The sequence below is a fragment of the Brassica oleracea genome, chromosome C8 (assembly GCF_000695525.1).
Source record: "Brassica oleracea var. oleracea cultivar TO1000 chromosome C8, BOL, whole genome shotgun sequence".
Lineage (NCBI taxonomy): Eukaryota > Viridiplantae > Streptophyta > Magnoliopsida > Brassicales > Brassicaceae > Brassica > Brassica oleracea.
The window spans coordinates 15,658,144-15,680,413 of record NC_027755.1 but is presented as its reverse complement, the minus strand read 5'-3'; the positions used below and the strand labels follow the sequence as shown (position 1 = coordinate 15,680,413).

General features: G+C 38.4%; 2 protein-coding genes and 1 long non-coding RNA gene across 4 annotated transcripts; 1 reads left to right on the top strand and 2 right to left on the bottom strand.

The window, feature by feature from the left end:
- The first annotated feature begins 3,362 nt into the window (after positions 1–3,362).
- Positions 3,363–3,896, top strand: LOC106308750. Its single transcript, XM_013745872.1, has one exon. The coding sequence runs from the start codon at positions 3,363–3,365 to the stop codon at positions 3,894–3,896; it is 534 nt and encodes a 177-aa protein (XP_013601326.1).
- A 14,353-nt stretch (positions 3,897–18,249) lies between these two features.
- LOC106311405 lies at positions 18,250–19,347 on the bottom strand. Of its 2 annotated transcripts, XR_001264011.1 has the most exons (5): positions 19,101–19,141; positions 18,894–19,008; positions 18,641–18,812; positions 18,512–18,572; positions 18,250–18,428 (listed from the first exon to the last, which is right to left on the bottom strand). XR_001264011.1 is itself a non-coding variant. In XM_013748590.1 (4 exons), the coding sequence occupies exons 1-4, from the start codon at positions 19,340–19,342 to the stop codon at positions 18,675–18,677; spliced, it is 309 nt and encodes a 102-aa protein (XP_013604044.1). In that variant the 5' UTR covers positions 19,343–19,347; the 3' UTR covers positions 18,614–18,674. The 2 variants fall into 2 exon arrangements, 1 of the variants encoding a protein (XP_013604044.1); XM_013748590.1 differs by lacking the exons at positions 18,250–18,428; positions 18,512–18,572 and adding an exon at positions 19,328–19,347 and having other exon boundaries at positions 18,614–18,812.
- An 819-nt stretch (positions 19,348–20,166) lies between these two features.
- On the bottom strand, positions 20,167–20,868 carry LOC106311375. The gene is made up of 3 exons (XR_001264004.1): positions 20,528–20,868; positions 20,394–20,452; positions 20,167–20,314 (listed from the first exon to the last, which is right to left on the bottom strand). It is a non-coding gene; the product is annotated as an uncharacterized LOC106311375 (long non-coding RNA).
- Between the last annotated feature and the right edge of the window lie 1,402 nt (positions 20,869–22,270).

Sequence of the window (22,270 nt, the reverse complement as noted above, 5' to 3'; positions counted from 1 at the left end):
TCAGTTAAAATGGATACAAAACTAAACTCTGTTAAATAATATGTCTGTAAAGTACAACGTCAAACATGTTGAAAATATACGGAATTTGATTACTAATTTACTTGAATAACCAGGAGCAAAATTCATAAAAATACCAAAAGTTGATTTTTCTTCAAAAAAAGAAAATAAATACCAAAGGTTTGTGAAGTGTGTAAGGAAGTTGGGCATGCTACGAAGCGGTGTCTGACAGTACCGAAGGCCTGCTCCCTTTGCAATTCCAAGACACATGCTCTAGCAAACTTTCCGCAGAAGCAAAGGCAGGAACCATCCGGGAAAAAAACAAGAAGAGGTAGATCTAAAGAGAAGCAAAAGTGGAGAGTTGGGGAGACTACTCCAGAGGTCAGCACAACACCCTCTTCTCCTCCTCTTCATACTCAAAGTGTGATTGTCCAAGCCGTATCGGGCCAGGATTCAAAACTGGGCACGGGAAAGGATAAGGTGATAGGAGAATCGAGCGGTGCCACTCCCTCTTATCTCCAGTCTATGCGTTCTAGAAGCGGTTCTAGTGCCTCTAGAACTTCTAACTCCGACCTTCAGCATGATTCCTCTGATGTGGAGTCATCCGACTCTGATCTTGAGGAAGGGGAGTTCACCACGCATGAGTCAGATTTCACGCTAGTTAATTATAAAAAGAAATTCTCGGGCCAGAAAGGAAACAGGGGCAGGGGTCCCAAAACCAATTAATTTTTTTATGTCGACAGACCTTCAGATGGATGGTTTGGGAAAATCTGGATGGTTTGGCATCCCTCGCTTTTTGTCACTATTATATCCAAGTCTCTTCAGATGATCACAGCAGAAGTCGCTTGGCCTACTACTCCTCAGACTAAGGTGTTTATCTAAGTTGTTTACGCCTCCAACGGCCCTGCAGAGCGGTCTGTTCTATGGTCTGAAATTGCCTCCCTTGCAGCTTCTCATGATTTAGACACGAAACCATGGTTGATCGTTGGGGACTTCAACCAAATCCGCGACCCTTCCGAACACTCTCTTCCACCTTCGCTGAACATGGACAAGAGGATTCGGGAGTTTAATCTTTGTCTCTCTGAAATAAATGTTGAGGATCTAAACTTCAGAGGGACTACTTTCACCTGGTGGAAAAAGCGCAAGCTATCCCCACTTGCTAAAAAAACTTGATAGATGTCTGGTAACCAGTGAGTGGTACACAGCGTTTCCCTCCTCGGTGGCTTTCTTCGGAAGTCCGGATTTCTCTGATCATGCAGTCATCGCAATCTCCCTGCAACCGGATATGATAATATACAAGAAGCAGTTTAAATTCTATAATTTTCTCCTTGAGAACCAATATTTCATTGACACTATCTGTGCTAGTTGGTTCTCTTTTAATGTTACAGGTTATTCCATGTTCAGAGTTGCTCAGAAGTTAAAGCTGCTCAAGAAGGTTATCAGAGATTTTAGCAAGCAGAATTATTCAGGGATCGAAAAGAAAACTGCTCAGGCGCATGAGAGACTGCTCCAAGCTCAAGCTGTGATGCTATCCTCCCCATCGCGTGTCAATGCCTCCTCTGAACTAAGAGCTCTTCACGAGTGGGAGGAAATATCAACTGCTGAAGCCGCGTTCTTCTATCAACGATCCCGCATAAATTGGCTCGCTTTTGGAGATGGCAACACCACGCTTTTCCACAGATACGCAGCAACTAGACAGGCTTTGAATCACATTCATTTCCTCTTCTCTGAGTCTGGGGAGAGAGTGAAATCACAATCTGGGATCCAGGAACTGTGTGTCGACTACTTTTCAGACCTCCTCGGGAGCCCGGTTTCAACACCCATGTTCATCCAAAGTGACTTGGATCTTCTCTTTGATTTTAAATGTATGTCCGCGCAGGCCGCTGGATTTGATAAAGCTTTCTCGGCGGCTGACATTAAGGAAGCTTTCTTCTCGCTACCTAGAAACAAAACGGGAGGCCCGGACGGTTACTCCACTGAGTTCTTCATAGCTTCATGGTCTGTTGTTGGACCCGAGGTCACTGAAGCTGTCTTGGAATTCTTTACGTCAGGAAAGCTTTTGAAGCAATGGAACTCCGCAAATCTGGTTCTGATACCGAAGAAGACCAACGCCTCATTAACAACGGACTTCAGACCTATCTCTTGCCTTAATACTGTGTACAAAGTCATCTCCAATCTTCTGGCATCTCGTCTGAAAGAGATTCTCCCTCTCATGATATCCAAGTCACAGTCAGCGTTCCTGCCAGAACGCCTATTAGCGGAGAATGTGTTGCTTGCTACTGACCTTGTTAATGGCTACAACACCCAGTCGCTATCTCCAAGAGGCATGTTGAAAGTGGATCTTCGGAAAGCAATCGACTGTGTGCGCTGGGACTTTATTTTAGCCTCTCTTAAGGCTCTTGCGATACCGGACAGTTACATAAGACTCATATCAGAATGCTTATCAACAGCATCTTTCTCTGTCTCGTTTAACGGTGGGTCTGGCGGGTTCTTCAAGAGTACCAAGGGGATCCGACAAGGCGATCCCCTATCACCGTATCTATTTGTGCTAGCAATGGAATGTCTATCTCGACTGCTCTTCTTGCGGTATAAAGCAGGCACCATCGGCTACCACCCTAGAACGGCAGAGTTGGAGATCTCACACCTCATGTTCGCAGACGACGTCATGGTCTTCTTCGACGGAACTAGCAACAGTCTGCATGGAATCTCTGAATGTCTAGACGACTTCGCTTCCTGGTCTGGTCTCCACATGAACACAGCAAAAACGGAGCTATTCACCTCAGGAGTTGACCAGAGTGAAACCGCTGCTATCACTAGCTATGGTTTTCCATCTGGTCAGTTCCCGATCAGGTACCTAGGCCTTCCTCTAATGAGCCGGAAGCTAAAAATATCGGAGTATGCTCCTCTAATGACCAAGATTAATCAGAGATTCCAGTCCTGGTCAGCGAAACTACTTTCTTTTGCGGGGAGACTTCATCTTCTCAAGACGGTTATCCTTGGAACGGTTAATTTTTGGATCTCCGCCTTCGTGCTGCCTAAGGGTTGTATCGGGAACATTGAATCTCTCTGCTCCCGGTTTCTGTGGTCTGGTAACATAGAGAAGCGAAGCATAGCGAAAGTAGCCTGGACAACTGTCTGTCTCCTTAAAGAAGAAGGCGGTCTAGGCCTTAGAAGCTTCTCCACCTGGAACCAGGTGCTATGCCTCAAGTTCATCTGGATTTTACTCTCTAGAGCTCCCTCTCTGTGGGCGGATTGGCACTGCATGGAGAAAGCTACTCGCCCTGAGACCCCTTGCGCTTCAGTTTTGTAAAACGAGACTGGGTAACGGCCGCAAAGAAAGCTTCTGGTATGATCAGTGGACTCCTATGGGCCAACTGATTGATCACATTGGTCCGACGGGGCCTAGAGCCTTGCGTGCTATGAGCAATGCCGTTGTCGCCGATGCTATAGCAGGATCTTCCTGGTCCCTTCCTCACCCACGATCTCAAGAGGAAGTTGATTTACTTGCTCACCTTACAACTATTGATTTGCCTTTAAATGTTGATGATTGTGATGAATATGAATGGGTGGCTGGTGATTCTTCTTTGCGTGTTTTCAGGTCTTCGACAACTTGGGAAGTGCTCAGGCCGCGACAACAGATCAAGAACTGGGTTGATGTGGTCTGGTTCAAAGGAGCCATCCCGAAACATAACTTCACCATGTGGATCGCAAACTACGATAGGTTGCCTACACGATCAAGGCTTGCAGCATGGGGACTACTGGTCTCTGCCTCCTGCCCGTTCTGTTCCAACTATGAAGAGACTAGGGACCACCTCATGCTTTCATGCGAATACAGTCGAGACATGTGGTCTGGTTCAACTGCATCGTCGTCTTCATCGAAGATGATTCCAAACACGTAGCCTGGGCCTCCTCTCAACTCATATACTCTCGTCAACTACAAAGTTTCTGAGCTGTGTTTCTTTTAAAAACACTGGGTCGAGCCCAATTCTAAACTTAGTCTCTTTAGGCTTGGAAGAGCAAGTCTATTGGTTAGAGACTATGGGCTCAAATAAATAAATTAATAGTTAATTTTGTGATTTGAAAAGTTTAGAACCATTTTCTCATCGTCCAATGGGAGAAAAAGTTCTTAATTTTTTTTTTTTTTGTAAGTTGAATTATTGAATTTCATAACATGAAAGAAAATCATACATAAAAATTCAAATAAAAATGACATAAAAGCATATTAAAAATACAAATACAAATCGTAAACGAGAAAAATCCGATTAGTTGAAATCTTGATTTGTTCCAAATTTTTGCCATATATTCTCAACCAAATCAGCTTTCAATTGTTGATGTATTGTTTTATCACAAACTCGATTCCGAATGCTCATCATATTGCCGAAATTTGAAGGCATATCTGTAGAATACGTGAAATCCACTTGTGAACTTTGGTTTGATTCCAGTTGTGCGAAAATTGATACATCAATCTTAGTGTACCCATCTCGTTCGTCTTCTACTATCATATTATGCATAATGTTACATGCTCTCATTATCTTTCCAATTTTTATTTTATCCCATAAAAGAGCTGGATTTTTTACTATGGCAAATCAAGCTTGCAAGACCCCAAAAGCACACTCGACATCTTTACGTACAACTTCTAACTTCTTGATATGTAGCGAATAAGGATGCTTTCGGATCTTGTGGAAGTGGAATAGATTGGACAAAAGTAGCCCATTTTGGCTAGCTACCATCCGTGAGATAGTAAGCCAAATGGTACTCGTGTCCGTTGACAATGTAATTCACTTTTAGAGTTTGACCCTGTAATATATCATCAAGGCGGAGTAATGGTTATAGCTAAAAAGAACTCAGATTTTGGATTTTGCTTTACATAGGTAAAATATTGTACATAGGGGAATATATAAACGTCCAAACTTGGCTCTTCGTGGAGATATTAAAGCTTTTTTTTTCTTAACTTTTCAAGGGATTACTTAATGTATTTGCATGCTGGGTTTTTGCCAAAGAATCAGTCTCTTTGGTAGTGACTGAAACAGAAAAAAAAAAGATTAAAGAGCGCTAGAAAAACGAGAAACACCTCTAATGTAAAAAAAGACCGGCCTCTCTTTGCCTATACTAGAAAATAACCCGCGCTCCGCCGCGGGATGTTTTGGTTCTTTCAATTGTTTAAAAATATATATTATATCTTTGATAAAAGAAAAATAGATAAAATATATATTTAAATAAGATATAAATATAGTCAATTTGGTATTAAATATTAAAATAAATATTTAAAATGGATATCATCAAAGCTTAAATATATAGTTTATATGCTTCCATGACATCAAAATACATTTTTAATTATTTTGCATATGGTCTTAGCTTTTGTGTATATTTCTCTTTTATGTTTTCAAATTGAAAATACCACTTTACTTTTAAATTTATCTCATATATATTATATTATGTTTTATATTTATTATAAAGAACAGATATACACCCGACTTATTATAGTATTGATGTATGTTTTATATTTATTCTACTCTTTTGCTCGCTACTTTTTTTTTGTAACACCAAATTTTTTTTTGTGATCACTACCATTTTCCAATGTTTTGTCAGACCAATGGGAAATATTTGTTCCTTCGGATCCATTATTATTTTTGGCTGGGGGTTTTACCATTTTGTTAAAACTAAATGCTGAGTTTATATATATTTATATAAACTCAAACTTGTGTTCCAAAAAAAAACTTGTTATTAGTGGAAAAATAACAAAAGCCACACCGCCCCCTCTTGCTCTAGGTCTGACACCTCTCTTTTCTAATCCTTATACCTTTGTAAGGTAACCAAAGTTTGAAAAATTGTTGATAGTGTCATTTAAACCATTAAGTAATTTATTTATCTTGGGCTGACATTGAATGCAAAGTAAGTTTGAATAAATTATCCCCTCTCAACTTTTAATTTTAAACTAAGACACAATAATTCCAGCATATGCATTTTACATTGTTTGATCGGTTTAAAGCTTAACTAAGACACAAAAGGGGAGAAAGAAGAGCATGTGTGATGTATCTAACTATAACTAATGTTATTAGAGTTATTAACACTGCAAGGCAGTTTCCATGTTTTAATTAGACAGTGGGGCAGTTGTGGCTACTGAGGCAGTTTATGTGTGAAAAGTCTCAACTTGCCCCCGATAAAGTATAACTGATGGGGTAGTTTGGTAAAGGCGTTTTTTTATTTCTGGTTACGCTTTTGAAATTTAAAATTCGGAGTGGCCCCTACAACAGTTTTAGAGATTGTGTTAATTAACCGGAGGTAAAAAAATTATATTTCTTACTTTTTGTTGCTTTTACCGAGGTGAGAAAGGGAAACCCGAGAGGCGGCGGAGAAGACGATAGCGACGAAGGCACGATTTCAAAAAAAGATGGCGAAGAAGTGCAACAGCCGTGGAAAAGATATATCAGACGGTGAGTTTTGATTTGAGGTGATAGACGATTGGCTGTTGTTGTTGTTTGTGGACTTATTTTCTTGGTTTTTTTATTGGGTTTTCAGAAACAGCAGAGGTGGAGGATGTTAAAGCAGCGCTATCGGAGAGGTTTTTCGCGACTGACCGGTATCCATGCGAGAGGGTGAATATGTACTCGACCATTGACAATCTGTTGTGGGTGAGGAACAAACTTGATGGCACGCCGGAGATGGAGAAGTTAATGGGGTCCTGCTTTGGTAGTCTCTTCAAGATTCCGGTACGAAGACTTTTGATGGGAAAAGTTGTGTACATATTGTGTACATGTACATGTGTAAATATTGTATGTGTACATGTACATGTGTTAAAAATTGTTTAAATGTTTCAGTATCATATTACAATGAGATATTTCAAATGGTTTCTATACTGATGGTGACGATGACAAAAACAACACTTGTGATAATTGTTGTATGTGAGAAATGAAACACATCGTGTTTGTGGTGAGGTCGTAAGCATGTGGGTGAATTAGCGGTTGTTAGATTAAAAGGGTATATGTTGGAAGTCATGTGTCTTTATCGTTGACATCAATAAGGTTTATGAGGGTAAGGGGATGGTTAGGAGAGCGAGGATTGTGTTTTAGTAATGTTGTACATCGAATATAGTGTACACGTGGATGGAGAAGTCTGTACACACAGGGGTGTATACATAGTAAAACACATTCTATACTTTTTAAACGTAAACATGTTTAAGAAAATAAAATAAAATTACATACTTGATTACATTAAAGTAGATTTCTTCAGCTTAAAAAGTATTTTGATTTTCTACAAATTTCAATTATTCAATAGAAATAAGCATGAAAACATTTTGAGATGTTCTTCGGCATATGGTGTTGCTTCACAACTAGTTGAATGCATGTAATAAAAAAATTGACATATACAATGGTTATTAAAATATCCAAAAATAGAATTGACATGTACACCTATTTCCTATGTTTAAAGGTAAATGTTTTAACGATGTCCACATGTACACCGTTGTAACGATAGCCACGTGTACACTATATCTGGGAATCTCCTCATGTCACAATTATTTTTGGTAAAGGTATGTTACTATACCAAGCAGCCGAACAAACTTTTTTTAAACTTGATTCAAGATCGAAACTTTACGAGAAGTATAAAGAGTTTTCAAGTATAAACTCAAAAGATGTGACAAACATCAATAGTATCATCTATCATATAAAAGAGGAATAACTTGATTACAATATCAAAATTTGTACACTTGCTTACGAATATTGACATGTACATTTTACCATGGTGTAACATTCAATTAGACATTTTACGAATTTGTAACATGGATTTACAATTTTCAACATTGTATAATTAATTGGTGAATATATGTACACAAAATTTATGCTACATAAGAATTCAAAGCAAAGTCTAAATTATTTTAATTATGTAAATTTTGATTTTTTCAGATTGAGTTAGAGATGTATCATGTTCATGTTAAATTTTGATTCTTTCGGATAAAGTAAACAAACTCCATGTAGCATTTTTTGTTTTTATGTACATCAGGTTCGTGTACACGAGTATATTGAGTAACCATGTGGATATGTACGTCATGTACACTGCACACCAATTGTACACAGTTTCTAAACAACCATGTACTCTAACACACCCAAACTTGTACACAAATTAATGAACATCGTCAGTTAATATTGTCTTTACTAATATGTCCCCATAATTTATGTACACAGCTCAGAAATACACATCGGTTATATTGTACACCGTTTAACATATAAACATGTAAACCGATACACAAAATACATGTACACAGTTATGTATACTACACAACAAATGGACACCATTTCCCACGAAACCACTCTTCGGTTCTATTACATGTTCATTACATTGGCCATCACACCCCTTGTCATTTGTTAAACGATACATGTAACCATGGACGTCTTCATTAGTAGGCGTCATGTACACTGGATCACAACCTGCTTTTACGCACCCTGCCTACTAATTGTATACAATTTCTAATCAACCATGTACTCGCGTTCTCCCAAACTTGTCCACAAATTAATTAACATCATCGGTTAATAACGTTTTCACTAATGTGTACACGAGGATATTGAGTAACCACGTGGATATGTAGATGATCTTGGTTCGACATGTCCAGGTGTACACAATCTTGGTTTGACATGTACATCGGTTTTAAAAAAAAATGTGTACACCGATTGCAAAACATCTACTTGGAAACTTCTTACAAACATTTTTATGAATACTTTTTACAAACGTCCAATTTACAAATCACATTCCAACCAAATCAACGATTTGTGTAATTCACAAAGACTTATATCTATATTCAAAAATTACAAATTTTTACACTTTCATCATGAGACCTAACGCAAGAACAACCAAAGTCATTGTTCCATCACCAGCTATGTTATTAGTTTGAAAGTAGCTGGTCTCACTATCTTCGCTCCAATGTTCTCAATTGAATTCTCAACCTCAATCTAACCAAAGAACACAACAAATTCTTAAAATCTACTAAAGCAAAAAGAAATTAAAAAAAGAAGAAGAACAAAGGCTACCACAAAGACTACCACCATTACCTCTCTAAAATAATACACCGGCATGTCGCCATTTGCACCGCCGCACGGTTCCTTGTTATTCTATTAGGCTCCGTTGATATCTCAGGAGCTATACAAATTTTTGTGCTGTATTATAATCATACATTCATACCTCATCTTCGATGTCTTCATCCTCGTCGCCATCGTCTCTGTAATATCAGTGGCAATGCTTGAATTTGAAAAAAAAACTCAGCTAAGAAGAAAAAGAAGATGAAATAGAAAAGAATAAGAAAATTAATAAAATTTTCTCAATCTGGAACGTTAAGCAGCAGTAATCCGAGAGAGATGAAGTTAAGAATGATTAGAATTTTTTAAAGTTTCGATTTCAGAACTCTTTCAGAACAACTGAGTAAAAACACAAAAAAATGAAATGATGAATTTGGCTTTATCCAATAGAGTAGATCTGGACCGTTAAAATAAAAAGTGTAAAAGCAAATCTAATGGGTAGGAAAAGAGACATATATAAGTCTTGTCAAGAGAGCCAAATTTAATCTGAGCCGTCAATTTAGATAAGGGATGTGTGGTGGAAGTTTATTCCCGCTTAAATAATGGTTTGGTTGGTCAGCTACTTAGTTACATGTAGACTAATTCATTATGAAAAAGGGAAGTTGTTGACAGAAAGTGTCTTAGTAGAAGAAAGTGACCTATCTTTATATATAAAGTTGGGTTTGATTCCCTCCTAGGCTGTCCACATAGGCGGACACGTCACTAATTCGAATCTTGAGAAGCCAACACGTGTCCGCATTCAAAACGACGCGTTTCATTAACTTAGAGTTAAAGATCGTGTGGGCTTTTGGTGTAACTCATAAACATGCGGAAATATTATCGTGTGGGTCTAGATCAAGACTTAATTAAGTCGTCCGATAAGTCGTCCAGCTGGGAAGACTTTCCAGACGCCTTATTATAAGTCGTCTAATAAGTCGTCCAGATGGAAGACTTTCCAGACGACTTAATTAAGTCGTCCGATAAGTCGTCCAGCTGGGAAGACTTTCCAGACGCCTTATTATAAGTCGTCTAATAAGTCGTCCAGATGGAAGACTTTCCAGACGACTTAATTAAGTCGTCCGATAAGTCGTCCAGCTGGGAAGACTTTCCAGACGCCTTATTATAAGTCGTCTAATAAGTCGTCCAGATGGAAGACTTTCCAGACGACTTAATTAAGTCGTCCGATAAGTCGTCCAGCTGGGAAGACTTTCCAGACGCCTTATTATAAGTCGTCTAATAAGTCGTCCAGATGGAAGACTTTCCAGACGACTTAATTAAGTCGTCCGATAAGTCGTCCAGCTGGGAAGACTTTCCAGACGCCTTATTATAAGTCGTCTAATAAGTCGTCCAGATGGAAGACTTTCCAGACGACTTAATTAAGTCGTCCGATAAGTCGTCCAGCTGGGAAGACTTTCCAGACGCCTTATTATAAGTCGTCTAATAAGTCGTCCAGATGGAAGACTTTCCAGACGACTTAATTAAGTCGTCCGATAAGTCGTCCAGCTGGGAAGACTTTCCAGACGCCTTATTATAAGTCGTCTAATAAGTCGTCCAGATGGAAGACTTTCCAGACGACTTAATTAAGTCGTCCGATAAGTCGTCCAGCTGGGAAGACTTTCCAGACGCCTTATTATAAGTCGTCTAATAAGTCGTCCAGATGGAAGACTTTCCAGACGACTTAATTAAGTCGTCCGATAAGTCGTCCAGCTGGGAAGACTTTCCAGACGCCTTATTATAAGTCGTCTAATAAGTCGTCCAGATGGAAGACTTTCCAGACGACTTAATTAAGTCGTCCGATAAGTCGTCCAGCTGGGAAGACTTTCCAGACGCCTTATTATAAGTCGTCTAATAAGTCGTCCAGATGGAAGACTTTCCAGACGACTTAATTAAGTCGTCCGATAAGTCGTCCAGCTGGGAAGACTTTCCAGACGCCTTATTATAAGTCGTCTAATAAGTCGTCCAGATGGAAGACTTTCCAGACGACTTAATTAAGTCGTCCGATAAGTCGTCCAGCTGGGAAGACTTTCCAGACGCCTTATTATAAGTCGTCTAATAAGTCGTCCAGATGGAAGACTTTCCAGACGACTTAATTAAGTCGTCCGATAAGTCGTCCAGCTGGGAAGACTTTCCAGACGCCTTATTATAAGTCGTCTAATAAGTCGTCCAGATGGAAGACTTTCCAGACGACTTAATTAAGTCGTCCGATAAGTCGTCCAGCTGGGAAGACTTTCCAGACGCCTTATTATAAGTCGTCTAATAAGTCGTCCAGATGGAAGACTTTCCAGACGACTTAATTAAGTCGTCCGATAAGTCGTCCAGCTGGGAAGACTTTCCAGACGCCTTATTATAAGTCGTCTAATAAGTCGTCCAGATGGAAGACTTTCCAGACGACTTAATTAAGTCGTCCGATAAGTCGTCCAGCTGGGAAGACTTTCCAGACGCCTTATTATAAGTCGTCTAATAAGTCGTCCAGATGGAAGACTTTCCAGACGACTTAATTAAGTCGTCCGATAAGTCGTCCAGCTGGGAAGACTTTCCAGACGCCTTATTATAAGTCGTCTAATAAGTCGTCCAGATGGAAGACTTTCCAGACGACTTAATTAAGTCGTCCGATAAGTCGTCCAGCTGGGAAGACTTTCCAGACGCCTTATTATAAGTCGTCTAATAAGTCGTCCAGATGGAAGACTTTCCAGACGACTTAATTAAGTCGTCCGATAAGTCGTCCAGCTGGGAAGACTTTCCAGACGCCTTATTATAAGTCGTCTAATAAGTCGTCCAGATGGAAGACTTTCCAGACGACTTAATTAAGTCGTCCGATAAGTCGTCCAGCTGGGAAGACTTTCCAGACGCCTTATTATAAGTCGTCTAATAAGTCGTCCAGATGGAAGACTTTCCAGACGACTTAATTAAGTCGTCCGATAAGTCGTCCAGCTGGGAAGACTTTCCAGACGCCTTATTATAAGTCGTCTAATAAGTCGTCCAGATGGAAGACTTTCCAGACGACTTAATTAAGTCGTCCGATAAGTCGTCCAGCTGGGAAGACTTTCCAGACGCCTTATTATAAGTCGTCTAATAAGTCGTCCAGATGGAAGACTTTCCAGACGACTTAATTAAGTCGTCCGATAAGTCGTCCAGCTGGGAAGACTTTCCAGACGCCTTATTATAAGTCGTCTAATAAGTCGTCCAGATGGAAGACTTTCCAGACGACTTAATTAAGTCGTCCGATAAGTCGTCCAGCTGGGAAGACTTTCCAGACGCCTTATTATAAGTCGTCTAATAAGTCGTCCAGATGGAAGACTTTCCAGACGACTTAATTAAGTCGTCCGATAAGTCGTCCAGCTGGGAAGACTTTCCAGACGCCTTATTATAAGTCGTCTAATAAGTCGTCCAGATGGAAGACTTTCCAGACGACTTAATTAAGTCGTCCGATAAGTCGTCCAGCTGGGAAGACTTTCCAGACGCCTTATTATAAGTCGTCTAATAAGTCGTCCAGATGGAAGACTTTCCAGACGACTTAATTAAGTCGTCCGATAAGTCGTCCAGCTGGGAAGACTTTCCAGACGCCTTATTATAAGTCGTCTAATAAGTCGTCCAGATGGAAGACTTTCCAGACGACTTAATTAAGTCGTCCGATAAGTCGTCCAGCTGGGAAGACTTTCCAGACGCCTTATTATAAGTCGTCTAATAAGTCGTCCAGATGGAAGACTTTCCAGACGACTTAATTAAGTCGTCCGATAAGTCGTCCAGCTGGGAAGACTTTCCAGACGCCTTATTATAAGTCGTCTAATAAGTCGTCCAGATGGAAGACTTTCCAGACGACTTATAATAAGTCGTCTGCGCAGTCTTTTGGATTGAAGTAAATACCTGACTCAAGATAGCAGCTTTCATTGATCTGCGGCCTCTGCTGCCCTCGTAAGCCAGTATCGGTGGAGACGGACTGTCTGCTCTGGGACCACCAATACTAGCACCCAATTCCGGCATAGCTGTGTACGTCTAGACCTGAAGAACTTGTATAAACCCATCCACGGTGTAACAGCCAGCAATTTCTTTGTTCCACAAAGAGTCCATCAGCACCTTAAACGCGACTCTCCCCCATGGATAATTCTCAAACCGTTCTAAATCCATCACTAGCCTTGCCAGAGTAGATCGTGTAGCGGTTGAAAACTTTCTCCCTTCAATGAATCCAGTGAAGATGGAGAGGTACGCGAGCCGCTTGCGATCTTCCCTGGACCAATCCCCGCATCTCTTCAGTGCTGCTATTATCTGATCAGTAGTTGGCCCAGCTTCCAGATGAACTCCCAGCATCCCCCAGAAAGAAACCATCTCTGGGGTAACGTCACATTTTGGTGTCTCAAGGTCCTCGATGTACTCGCAGTTTAGACCAGTGAGGTTTTCAAACTCTAACAGTGAAAACCTCAAAGGTTCTGGACCAACGAGAGACCACATCTCATACTTCTTCTTAATGTCCAGCTTGAAACTGAGCATGTAGTGAACCAGCCTTGAAGCCCAACCAAATCCCTGCTCCTTGAACTTGATGAAAACTCCCAAACTCGACTCCTTGAGCTCTTCAAATTCGTCATCAGTAAGAGCTTTCCTAAGAGCAGTATGCAACTTGCTGTTATCCGTATGATACGAAATGCTATTGTGGGCTTCTGGTTCTTCCCCTGATGTGTATAACCTACGGGGGAGTTCTGGAATATCCATCCTTTTTGTCTGCAAAATAATCAAAGACAACAATATAAGTCCAGACGACTTAGTAGACGACTTAAATTACTTACAAGTCTTCCAGTCGCAGAAGGAGTTGGAGTACTCGTCATTGCGGTTATAGATCTGAAAAAATAAACGTGAAACGGTGAGAATGAGTAAATTGATAGAGACAACGTTTTATGTTCATCTTTTCCTCGAGATTGATGACTTAGCGGCGTTAGGGTTTACAGAGAAACGGCGCTAAGGTTTACAGAGAAGAAGCGGCGGCGCTAGGGTTTAGAAGAAGCGGCGGCGCTAGTGTTTAGAACGTTGGTGACCACGGTGGCGAGGGCGACGGTTTGTTCGGAAATAGTGGAATCGGCGGCGCTAGGGTTTAGAGGAATCGGCGCGGCTAGGGTTAGAAGAAGCTGCGGCGACAACGGTGAGAATGAAGTGAGATAGATAGCCGATGTTGAGAACGATGGTTTGTTCGGAAATCGTGGGAATTCGAAATCGCCTTTGAGAGGGAGAACTGTTAGGGTTTCTGAATTTCGCGAAAAATGAAACAAAAAAAATAAAAATCACCTTATATATTGGGTAAATAATCCGGTTAGCTTTAAAATTACATTGGTAAACTTTAAGGTTTGGTCCGGTTTAGACGACTTATTCTGGCTGATAATGTACAACAGACGACTTAATATTTAGTCGTCTGTTTTCAGACGACAAAATATTAAGTCGTCCTAGACCCTAAAATGAACCCCTAAACTAAAATGACTAGATTAACTAACTAACCACGTTATAAAATCAAATTATACTTAAATAGTGTTTACTATACACAGAAATGAACACGCATAAGTAATTTTAAAAATTTTCAAAAACGGTTTTAATGCTTTCCAAAATCTAACCCTAAGAACACATACAATACTACAACATATGTTGATGAAACATTAACTTAAGAATATCATGACTCGCTACTTTCACTCATCTATGCTGAAAACAATTGAAATTTGTTATATCTTAATTTATACCTCCTAAGACATATGTTAATTACATAATTCCCATTTTTCACTTATCAAAATATTTTTTACAAAATTTTTAAATTATGTTTAAGACTAACTGTCCAGACGACTTTCAGTTAAGTCGTCTGGACGACTTATTTTCAAGTCGTCTAAACAGACGACTTGCGAGGGGTAGAAACATAAAAAGAATTCCGTTTTTTTGTTTGGTCACAAGGGGATAGTTGTAATTTCAATAGCCTTTTAGGTTACTTTTGCCTTTGACCCAAGTTGGGGTATTGTTTTGGGTTTGACTCCAAGTTTTGAGTCACACTTGGCAATTCTCTACTTTTAACAATATACTTTTATATTTTAGTAAACAAATAATGTCATGTTCTTAGTCTTATGTATACGTCATAAAAACAGCTCTTATGATATTGTTGATATTCAGTCCGATCATACCAGTATGACAAATAATGTAAATCAACAGAACCGAGTACAATGATTTTAATTTGATTTACATGTGTCGAAAATACAATAAATATTTTTATTTATTTTAATGTGTAAAATAGCCCATAAAAACCAAAAAAACTAGATGAACCAATAGGTTTATAGTATATTAGTGAGCGTACATATAAAATGTATAATATTATATAGTGAATGCAAAATTGAATTTACTAATTTGATATACATATACTGAGCATTTAACATATGAATAATGTTTTAGCAAAAAAAACATATGAATAATTATTTTCTTTACCCATTTATATCAATTTATTTTTTAAAGTCCATAATTTCACGATAAATAGTGCTCCTATAATTATTTGCTTTACCCATTTACATCAATTTATTTTTTAAGGTCCATGATTTCACGATAAATAGTGCTCCTAACTTCTTCTTCTTTTTTCATACAATAGCGCAAACATATTATTATATATTACTCCTACTTAGCTATTTGAATAAACGAGCACTCTGATATTTGAAAATTTTGAATGATTCCTTTTGTACGGAAAACAGTTTTATTTCAAAGTATTAATACATCAATGCAAAAATATATTTTGCAAGATAATTACACGCATCTTCAGCATAAACTATTTATTACATACGAGCATGGATTCTATAAAAAAAGGTCCATGCAATATTATCATTTAATTTAAATATATTTTTAATTCATAGCGCAAGTTTCCACAACATTAATAACTTCTAAATTAATAGTAAAACCTATCTAATAAATTCTAAACTTATTTAATAACGATATACCATATTTAATTTAAAGAGTAACAAGGAAGTTGAAGTATGATTTTCATTAATAGAAAACTATCACATTTTAATTAAAACATATACATACCAAGCTACTCACATTAACAAAAAGTTGTTTTGGCTTAGATAATATAAATTTTTCCTTAACATATTTCTTTGGGATGATCATTGCATAATTGTATGTGGACATCATTAATTTTATTATATTAGTTTTTTCTTTATAGAATAATGAAAGTTACTGTCATTATAATTCAGTCCAAAATATTTATTAAAAAGAAGAACATGATCTCTGAATTCTATTTATTTATTTTTGTTTATAATATCGTTTTCAATCTACAATGTTTTTCAAAAATGTTTTATAAAATTAATATAAATTCATATAAAATAGTTTTTTTAACTCCCGTCCGTAGGGCGGGCCGACCCTAGTTGTGTTATATATAAACATAAAACTGTTTTTCAGTGTAATTGTTTCTTATTAAGACCAAATTTTTTCTTTAAAAACAATATGTGACGCGATACACTTTCTGTCTAGGAAAAGTTCTACCAGCAATGTGACGTGATACATCTGTTAACTGCAAAAATAACTCGTTTTTTTTTCTTTATGTCATATGTGTAGAACCAAACTAGAAAATACATTTGTTGACTGCAAAAACAATTCATTATTTTTTCTTTATGCCAACTGTGTAGAACCAAGCTAGAATAATAATCCATGAAATCTCGAGAATCAGTAGATACACAACTGAACAACAACACCCAACCTTAAGTAACCTCTCAACTTTGATTCAAAAATCACGCTTACGAAACTTGGATGTGTTTTCCTTCTCGTAGTTGATGATGAGACCACTAATAAGATAAGACCAAGTAGTAAAGATAGAACTCGATAAGTCATATTCATGGCTGATGAGTTATTTGTGACTTCAAGAACAGAAGTTGTTGGAGAATTAAACTCAGATGCAGTAGACGAAACAACCAATTGTTGAAAATGACGTGTAAGATGATATGTAAATTTAAAATGTTTTGATTGGTTTTTCTAACTTTTTTCATTTATTGATGTGGCACTCTGTAGTCATCTAAAAATCTGATGTGTTGTGTTATTATTGTGTTGACTAGGGCCGGTCCGCCCTACGGACGGGATGAAGATTTGAAAATTATTTAAATAGTTAAAATAATTTTTCTAATATAAATTTTTATGAATTAAAATATACATATTAGTTTATTTTGGAAGGGTTTTTTTAAGACTAAAATAATCATGCAATCTTGATAATTAGTTTTTTTTCCTGGGGTGGCATTATTAGCATTTTAGATTAGGTAAATATATCTGAGAAAAGTTAGTATTTGGACGGTTTATTATTAGTCATTTGTGAATAAGTTTGTACGATATATTCCATAGATATTTTTAACCGGTGGAACACATAATATACATATTTGAGTCTCTGTATTTGAAACCAATAATTTGACTTAAGTGTAAGTTTTACTATGATGTTTCTACGGGGAATATAAATCTCTAAGACAATGCTCTAAGATAAGATAGAGTAGTATGCTGGCAAAATTTAAAATAAAACAGAATCAAGCGCCTCAAACTAATTAGCATTTGTAGTTTTGAAAACGATGTTTTCGTCGAAGCTTAAAGCAAATATTGGCTTGTTGATTTTTTTACGTTAATGTAAAGTGTTTTGTTTTTTTAAGTGAATAAATTAATTCCGTATTGGTAATACGAAGAAGACCGGTTTTATTGGTTCATAGACTAACCCATGACTTCTACATTTATATTCTACAATCGTGTTTTGAGTGTGTATGACGTAACCGACCCTAGACAAATTAAAATTAGCAAATAGCAACTTTATAAGCTTAAAACATTATTTAAACTTTAAAATAAAGTAATAAATTTTAAACTTTATAAGTTAACATAAAACTCACCAAATTCAATTGTCAAAACATAATTTTTTAAAATTTGACCAATACCAAAAATAATCTCACCGTTAATATCCCAAACACAAAGTGATTTGGCTGTTTAAATAAGAAATGGTAATCTTTAAATATGGTCAGTCAAATTATAACAGAATTTCACTTTCGATAAGATCTGTATTAAGAACAATTTATACTGGAATGCTAAATAGACTTCATAATATAAAAGTGAATAAAGACTGAAACAAACTTAAAGTACCCATATAATTGGAAATATCTAAAACATAAATATACAAATACTTGAAATTAAACAAAGATGCATAAGCATTATTAAAACTGAGATTCTGATCAAAAAGTTGTTACTGCTACATCTTAAGCAACACGCGCCTTCTTGACCACCTTAGAGGATGAGACGTCCGGATTCTTACGTGCAGTACCGTATAGACCCATCTGATCCATTACCAGTGGCCCTTCCAGATGCAAACCCAACAGGAGCTGGCTTGCCATTAGGCATGTTGTCATCATCATCCTCGTTACCTCCCTGATCCATTGAGATTGTTATACATATACGTATTTGTAAACAGCGATAAGACAATGAGATAACGTATTACACATTATACTTACATTGTCATCCACGTCATCGTCTCGCACACGACCAAGCTCATCAACAATGCTGAATATCAATCTAAAGAAGTATACAAAAGGTTAGTGGAATGCCGTCAATAAACTAACACTATTACACATTATACTTACATTGTTGTTTCTTTCTGAAACTTTGCTTCATATATCATGTTATGGTGAACGTCTTATGATTGCTGGTGAAGTTATAAGCAGTGACCCTCAACTGGAAAGTGTATGACTTTCCTTCCATATCTGCAATGAACGAAGGTATCCTAGAGTCGTCAGGGTTCACTCCATCTTCAGCCTAATTGACAGGAAACCAAATACAAATTAAGCTTTTATTTAATAGGCGATAAAAACGCAAGTAGACAGAGGTGTATTTTACCAGCATCTGAACAGCCTCACTTGCTCTGAGATTATGTAGTTTCGTCATCACACCATCAAACCAAACAAATGTTCCTTCAGCAGTATCATCAGCAATAGCCATCTCAACACGATAGCTGAAAGGAGATGGTAATGAGGAAGCCAAATTATTACACTTGTATACGTCTAGATGTATTACATACATAGATATAGTAGGGACGTAACTCACCGAAGTTTGAAATATACGTCATAGATATATATATGGGTCACCTGAAACATAGTTTGAAATAGATCAGTGTTGATTAACAGAGGAAAGTTAACTGGAAATAAATATCAATGTTAATTAACAGAAAATCAAAATCAATGATAACAATCAGGATGAGTTTTACCAGAAAATAACTATCGGTGCTAATAAACAGGAAGAGGAACTATCAAAATCTGGAAAAAGGAACTTACATTCACGTCAACCATTAACATATCGACCCACACCAGTTCACCACCACGCTTAACATTTCTGGCCTCCCCAGAATCGAAACCGCCAGGGGCGGACGGAGGTGACGACCAACGGGGTCACGTGCCCCCTACTAAAACTTAATTTTTCATAGGTAATTAGCTCAGAATCTTATTTTCTGTAAGAAATGAATTCAAATTTTACACATGTGCTCCCAATTAATTTAAAATTTATGAAAGTGCCCCCGACAAAAAGTTATTCTAGATCCGCCCCTGGAAACCGCAGGAGCCTCGCCTCGACGACGGAGGAGCACTTGTCGGACTTCAGATCAGAGAAAAAAACCCTTGAGTTAGCCATAACACGATCTATTAGTATGAGATTTAAGAGACACGAAGATATGATGAGATCAACGAAAGGAAATCTCACACGTATTTATACCGAAACCACAACATCTCAGATCGAAAAGCATTGAAGAAGACGGAGTGGGGGTGTGAATCAATGGGACGGAGTGGGGGTGTGAACCAATGGGAGTAATCAAGTAGCCTTTACTCAGACCGTTTCAGATGGTGAGAAATCCCAAACATCGCCGCAGCGCCGTCGCACGTAGAGGATAGACAGACTTCGTTTCATCACTGCAGCGGATTAGGGTTAGAGGGTCTCCTTCACGCCGGGCCCGGATTATTTCCAATTTAAAGCCCAATTACACAATATTTACGAACTAAACCCAAGACGACAGATCTTTAAGGAACTGATGCGTTTACAAACGAACCTTTAATGAACCGCGGCGTTTTTGTTAAAGCAGCCACGTGTCGGCTCGACAGCATCTGAATTAGTGACATGGCATCATAGCTGGACATTGTGGGAGAGATTCAAGGTATACTTTATATATAAAGATTTACATTAAAAAAAACTTCTAGAATCTGTACACAACAGCCAAAATCTTCTCTCATCTAAAACCGGTGATTCAGTACTTCGGTAGAGTATCATCTTCCCTGTTTTAAAAATGATAGTAAGAGTGAGAGAAGAAGCAAGAACAAGGGATTTGGATGTTGTATGGTTCAGAGAATATACCAAAACTCATGTTCGAAATGATCAGATGAATCATATTCCTCCTCTTCACGATCGTAGAACTGTGTGAAGTAGTAGCAAGATTTGTGAGTATTTACGCAAAAAGTGGAATACAAGGCTAAAAACAAGACACTGACCTTGTCAACATCATTTGAATCTGCCTCATCATCTGCCTGAAATTGGTTAATCACACAGATACGTGTTAAACAACCTCAGCAAGTTTTAAACTTTTGCAAAGGGTCGAGCTCATGATTCCCGAGAAGCTGGACACGAGGGTTCTGCGAAGCGAGAGGGAGCTACCGAGCATGAATAAGGACCAGCCAGGGAGGTTAAGGCACAAGGGTCTGGTCTAGGATCATTTGGGTTTGGGGATTAATAAAAGAGAATTGATGTATCATATAGCCTCTGGGACTTGGATCTCTGACTGAGTTTTAACTTTTTTAAGTAATTAAGGTCATTGCCGCAGCAACAATTCAGTATTCTGTATAACCCCTGAGTAGCCATATTATATATAATGAGAATCTGAAAGCACTCTTTCTTATCAGGTGAAGGCGAACAAACTGTGGGAACCGAAATTCGCACTGTCAATTTCCGTTTAAATAAGGAAATTAGGAAAACCCTAATTTCCCAGAGGTCCCGGATATTTGCTAATACCACACGCCAAGATATCAGAACACAATACTGACAACGATAAAGTATAAGAAATTGAAAAGAGAGCAAAGTAGATCTTATTCCGAATTCGCGTTTGAGCGTAACAACAAGGTAAGAGTCTGGGCTACGAGAGCTGTCGGCGAGATTCCTAGTTCTAAAACACTAAGACGGCAATAAACTAGTTGAGTCGCAGCTCGAATAACAAAAACGGAAATATGCCTAATTGCTCTAAGTGCTAAGTTTGCTCTGAAAAAAAGTCCTCCTCATGCCTCTCGCCTAGGACTCCTTATATACTGGCTCCTAGGTCGGTGTACGCTTTTCCTCTTCTGTCCTTAAGCCGCCATAGCATAAAAAATGGAGATATTCCATTTTTTCTGATCTTCGTAATTATCTTCAAAATTTCGTATTTATCCGCGGAAACTTGAATTTATCTTTCCTTGCGAACCAAGCGTAAACCGTCATGCGGCTTACGGGCTGTTGGTTTAGAAATCGTAAGTTGGGCCTCGAGTCATGACTTAGGTCCCTTTGGGCCGTCTTCTGACTCGAAGCGTTTATTACGGCTTCTTTCGATAAAGAGTGAACTTTCCGCGGTTTTTACCGTAAAATTTGATCGATGACTTAGAATGGCGGGAAACATGAAATGGGTTCGCTACGGTCTTCGGGAGATAGCATCGAAGGATAGACGAGAATGCATGGACTAATGTCGTGTCGACGTTTCGGAAGAGCTTGGTCGCTACGTAGCGACCGAGCGGAATGGACACTTGGTCGCTACGTAGCGACCGAGCGGAATTGACGCTTGGTCGCTACGTTGCGACCGAGCTTTTGCTCGAGCTCGGTCGCTACGTAGAAACCGAGCGGAACACGCGTTTGGTCGCTGTGTAGCGACCATTTTCGAGCTCTTGTCCGATGTCAAGTGTTTCCTCCGCAAAGCTTTTTGTAAGGAAAAATCTATTTAGAAAAAGTATTTGACGAAGAAGGTTTTTTGTTTTCATCTTCGGGGATTTGGACGTTAACTTCGTCGTAACCGTTTTCGACCCCAATAGTTAGCCCCCCAGCTCGTTAGGATCGGGGATCGTGGATTTGGACGTTAACTTCGTCGTAACCGTTTTCAATCCCAACTTGCGGTATGGCGAGTTCGGACGAGATTGGTGTATTTGGGCGAAGTTTGTGTCCGAAAATCCGCAAGTAAATAGTAATTTCTCATGCCTATAAGAAGGGAGGTAATTTCT